General features: G+C 57.9%; 1 protein-coding gene across 1 annotated transcript; it reads left to right on the forward strand.

The window, feature by feature from the left end:
* Nucleotides 1-388: 388 nt before the first annotated feature.
* On the forward strand, nucleotides 389-3,662 carry LOC309394985 (uncharacterized protein; the record flags this gene model as incomplete). Its single annotated transcript, XM_081958704.1, has 2 exons — nucleotides 389-818; nucleotides 3,613-3,662. The coding sequence occupies 2 exons, from the start codon at nucleotides 389-391 to the stop codon at nucleotides 3,660-3,662; spliced, it is 480 nt and encodes a 159-aa protein (XP_081814830.1).
* Nucleotides 3,663-5,405: the final 1,743 nt, after the last annotated feature.

A 5,405-nucleotide genomic window follows, 5' to 3' on the forward strand; every position in this document is an offset into this window, starting at 1 on the left:
CTTCCTCAGTAGCTGCGGAACCCCGATGTTCAACGCCGCCCGGGCGTTGGCAGCCCCAGTGCCAGTCCACGACCTCGACTGGGACACGCTGATGGCCAAGCTGAAGGGACACTACGCCCCGACCCCATCGAAAATCACCAGGCGGTACGCTTTCCGCCAGTGCGTTCAGAAGCCGCACGAAGACGTCAGCCAGTTCCTCCAGTCCTTGCGGACCACAGCCATACCCTGCGAGTTCCCAGACTTGGAGGACAACCTGGTGGAACAGTTCGTGAGCGGCATCAGGGACCGCCGGCTGAGGAGGCGTCTCCTGGCTCGGCCAGAAATCACCCTGTCAGAAGCGGTCGCTGAGGCACGGGCGGCGGAGTTGTCGGAGCAATCCGTCGCTGAGATGGACCGCCACCCGTTCCAATCTTCCCCAGCGCAGACCTGCCTCATTGATCAGCTGGTGCCCATTCCGAGCCCGGCTGAAGAAGAGGAAGAGCTCGTGGCTCGCCTGGCAGAGCTGCGGAGCCGCCGCAATCCGCGACCCCCGCGCCAGACTGTGACAGCCTGCCTTGGCTGCGGAGGCAGCCACGACCGGTCCGCCTGCCCATTCCGGGCATCAATCTGTCGCCGGTGTTCGAAGAAAGGGCACCTGGCCCAAGTTTGCCGAGCTGTGCTACCACCACCACCACCATCCCAGGGAGCCGCAGGCCAGCAGATGACGGCCGGACCGCAGCAGCAGCCCCGCCGCCAGCCGCGATCGAAAGCCAGCTGTTACGTCGTGGAGCCAGGCCCAGCAGCCGCCCCTGCTGAGGCGATCTACCAGGCCTCCGCAGGTGCGGACAGAATCAAGGCGTCGGTCCTCATTGAGGGCGCGCCTTGCGTAATGGAGGTGGACTCCGGCTCGTCCCGCTCCTTGATTGCCTGGGCTGACTTTCAAAAACTTTGCCCTGGCGTCCTTAAACGCCACTTGTCTGCTAGCCCCGTGGTTTTAAGGGACTATCAGGGGTCACTTATCCCAACCCTGGGCTGTCACACAGTCAGGGTTGAATACGGGGGGTTTGCGGGGTGCCTGTCAATCTTAGTGGTTGAGAAGCCCCTCCCCGCATTACTGGGGCTGGATTGGTTCCCCGCCCTTGGCCTCTCCGTGCAGGGGGTGCACTCCATTTCAGACACGCCCCCTGACGTAGCTGCTGTCATCTCCGCCTACGCGGACGTCTTTGACGGCCAGCTGGGACTCTACAAGGGCACCCCCATCTCTCTTAATTTAGATCCCCAGGTTGCTCCCATTAGGCTGAAGGCCCGCAGGGTGCCTTTTGCCTTAAGGGCCAAAGTTGATGAGGAAATTGACCGCTTGTTGGCACAGGGCGTACTGGAGCCTGTTGACTATTCACGTTGGGAGACCCCAATAGTGGTCCCTGTGAAGGCCGACGGTTCCATACGCCTCTGCGCCGATTTTAAGTCAACCATCAATTTGGCCCTTCAGGCAAACCCCTATCCAGTCCCTGTCGTACAGCACCTGCTCCACTCCCTGGGGCAGGGCTGTATTTTTGCGAAACTGGATATGGCGCAGGCCTACCAGCAGCTCCCGGTGGATGACGAAGCGGCGGCTGCGCAGACTATCGTCACCCACCGAGGGGCTTTCCGTTGCCGCCGCCTCCAATTTGGCGTTTCCGTGGCCCCGGGGATCTTCCAGAGCCTCATGGAGCGTTTGCTCCATGGGCTCCCTGGCGTTGTACCCTATTTCGACGATGTCCTGATCGCTGCATCCAGCCGCTCAGGACTCCTCGAAGTACTGGGGAAGGTCCTCGACCGTTTTAGGGGCGCGGGTCTCAAATTAAAGCGCAGCAAATGTTCATTTGCTGTGCCTAAAGTGGATTTCCTCGGCTTCTCCATAGATGCCCACGGAATCCACCCCACCCCTGCAAAAGTCGCAGCCATCAAGAACGCCCCCGCCCCCGCCACTAAGGCGGAGCTGCAGTCGTTCTTGGGGCTTTTAAATTTCTACGCGCCATTTTTGCCACACAAGGCGTCACTAGCCGAGCCGCTGCATCGGTTGCTCGACCGATCGGCAGCCTGGCGCTGGGGCAGCCGCGAAGCGCATGCGTTCGCGGCTGTCAAAGACATGCTGACGTCAGAGGCAGTCCTAGTCCAATATAGTGACAGGATGCCCCTGACTCTAGCGTGTGACGCCTCCCCCGTGGGTTTGGGGGCTGTCCTGAGCCACGTCCTTCCCAACGGCTCAGAAGCCCCCATAGCTTTTTATTCCCGGACACTCTCTCCAGCGGAGAGGAACTACAGCCAGATCGACAAGGAGGCTCTGGCTGCCGTGTCCGGGGTTAAAAAGTTCCACGAATACCTCTACGGACGGCATTTCACGCTCTTCACTGACCACAAGCCGCTCCTTGGGCTTCTGGCCGGTGACCGTCCGACCCCTCCCATTCTGTCACCCCGGATGACACGTTGGGTGGAGTTCCTAGCGGCATACTCGTATGCCCTGGTCTACCGCCCTGGCAAGCAGCTAGGGCATGCTGATGCCCTCAGCCGCTGCCCCTTGCCCGTCTCCAACCCTCAGACAGTGCCTTGCATGTCTGTTTTGGCCATTGCAGACCTCGCCTTGCCGCTCTCTGCGGGCGATGTGGCGGCAGCGTCTCTGGCCGACCCCACCCTCTCCCAGGTGATGACCTGGGTTCTGCGGGGGTGGCCTGAGGGGCCGGTGTCCGACGGCCACCGCCCCTACAAGGTCAGGCAGTTAGAGCTGTCCCTGCACAGTGGGTGCCTCCTGTGGGGAGACAGGGTGATCATTCCACCCACACTGCGTGACCAGGTGCTATCTCGCCTCCATGAGGGCCACCCTGGCATAGCGCGCATGAAGGCATTGGCGCGCAGCTATGTCTGGTGGCCCCGGCTGGACGACGAGATAGCTACCTGGGTTGCCAGGTGCTCGACCTGCCAGGTCTCCCGTCCAGCGCCTCCGGCGGCCCCGCCGCGGGAGTGGGAGATTCCCCGCGGCCCGTGGTCACGCCTCCACCTGGACTTCGCCGGGCCTTTCCGAGGTCAGGTTTTCCTGGTTGTGGTGGACGCTTACTCGCGCTGGGTGGAGCTCATCATCATGACCTCCACCACAGCCGAGGCCACTGTCCGAGCACTGACGCGCCTGTTTGCCACCCACGGCTTGCCAGACGTCGTTGTGTCGGACAATGGTCCTCAGTTTGCGTCCACCGTGTTCCAGGGTTTCCTGGCCACCCAAGGCATCAGGCATGCCCTCGTCGCTCCCTATCATCCGGCCAGCAATGGCCGGGCGGAACGCGCTGTCCGCTCGGCCAAAGACGCCCTTGGCCGAATGGACAAGGGCGACTGGCCCACGAGGGTGGCTGCTTACCTCCTGGTTCAGCATTCCACCCCGTGTCCCTTGTCCGGCAAAACCCCAGCTGAGCTGCTGATGGGCCGGCGCCTGCAGACCACCTTAGATAGGTTGCACCCAACCTATTCTGAGGCACAGCCGAGCAACCTGGGGCCCCCTCCCCGTTCCTTCCGTGCGGGCGACCCGGTATGGGCTAGGGCTTTCTCCGGGGAATTTAAGTGGGTGCCTGCCACCGTCACTTTTGTAACCGGCCCCTGCTCTTACAGGGTCCGGACCGCCGACGGTGCAGACTGGCGCCGCCACGTGGATCAATTAAGGCGCCGCGAACCTTTGGATCCACACAACAACCCCGCAGAGTCGGCCTCGCCAATTCCACCCGAGGCCCTGGGGTTGGCGCCGCACCCGTTCCCCCAGCCGTGGCAGTTGCCCAGGCCGCAAGAAGTTTCGCCAGAGACTGTTCCAGGCGCCTTCCGCCTTCCACAGCCCTCCATCGTTTCAGCCCCCGTTGGGCTACCAGCTCCGCCGTTGCAACCGACTTTGGCCTTCCCTCAATCAGGCCAGCCTGTCCCTCGCAACAATTCAAAGTTCCCTGACTCAAGCCCGTCAGCGGCCGCGCCACCCCGGCCCTGCCTACCTGTTCCAGAGTCTCCGCCTCCTCCTCCTCCGGCTGGGGTAGGCCTTCAAGATGGCGCCCGGAGCTCCACTCCCTTCAGGGAGGAGCTCCCACGGACACCACCTCCTTCTCCGACGGTCTGCCCAGTTCTGCGGCGTTCTGGGCGTGTCCGTCGCCGCCCAGCCTATCTTAGCGACTACGCATGCTCCACTGCTACGCATGCGTACTCGCTGGGGGGGAAGGAGTATTGTATTCTTTCCTCCCCGACTTACGACCGGGGAATTCCCCCTGTTGTCAGCCAGCAACAGCCATGCTGCGCCTTAGCCAATCAGGCGCGGCATGGCTGAGGCGGGCTGATCTGTTCTTCTGATTGGTTCCTCGGCCTGACAGCTTTCCCTTAAATAGCTGTCAGGCTACAGAACGCGCGCTTCTCTCCTGTATTGCTTACTGTTGGTTAATTGCGAATAAAATAGAGTTGGACGTTCCTCAGTTGTCAAGCCTCATCTTTCCCCACACTTCTTCAATTAGTGAGGTACTAATACCACTCTATAAAGCCTTAGTAAGACCACACCTAGAATACTGCATCCAGTTTTGGTCACCACACTATAAAAAAGATGTTGAGACACTAGAAAGAATGCAGAGAAGAGCAACCAAGATGATTAGGGGATTGGAGACTAAAACATACAATGAGTGGTAGCAGAAACTAAGCACGGCTAGTCTAGTGAAGAGAAGGACCAGGGGAGACATGATAGCAGTGTTCCAGTATTTGAGGGGCTGCCACATAAATTATTTCAACTCCTACCCTCAAAACGATGCTATAGAGCACTGCACATCAACACAACTAGACACAAGAACAGTTTCCCCCCGAACACCATCACTCTGCTAAACAGATAATTCCCTCACCACTGTCAAACTATTCACTAAGGCTGCATTACTATTACTATTAGTCCTCTCATCATTCCTATCACCCATCTCCTCCCACTTATGACTGCAGGTCTGTAACTTCATTGCTTGTATCCTTACGATTTATATTGATATATATTGTTTCCTGATTGCTTATTTGTACCCTATGACTATCATTAAGTGCTGTACCTTATGATACTTGATGAATGTATCTTGTCTTTTTATGTACACTGAGAGCATATGCACCAAAGACAAATTCCTTGTGTGTCCAATCACACTTGGCCAAAGAATTCTATTCTATTCTATTCTATTCTATTCTATTCTATTCTATTCTATTCTATTCTATTCTATTCTATTCTACCATATTCATTCATATTCCAGCATCTCAGCTGCTTCCCGTAAGGCATCTGTACATCAGTCTTTTTTATATATATAAAAAAAACCCATAATACCCTTTACATTTTAAAATTTGTGTATTGGCTCAGCCAACAGACGGAGGCCTTTCTATGTGGGGTGGCAAAGGATGGATTTTGGCATGGTAGA

This window comes from Natrix helvetica (genome assembly GCF_964273705.1).
Source record: "Natrix helvetica genome assembly, chromosome: 6".
Taxonomy (NCBI): domain Eukaryota; kingdom Metazoa; phylum Chordata; class Lepidosauria; order Squamata; family Natricidae; genus Natrix; species Natrix helvetica.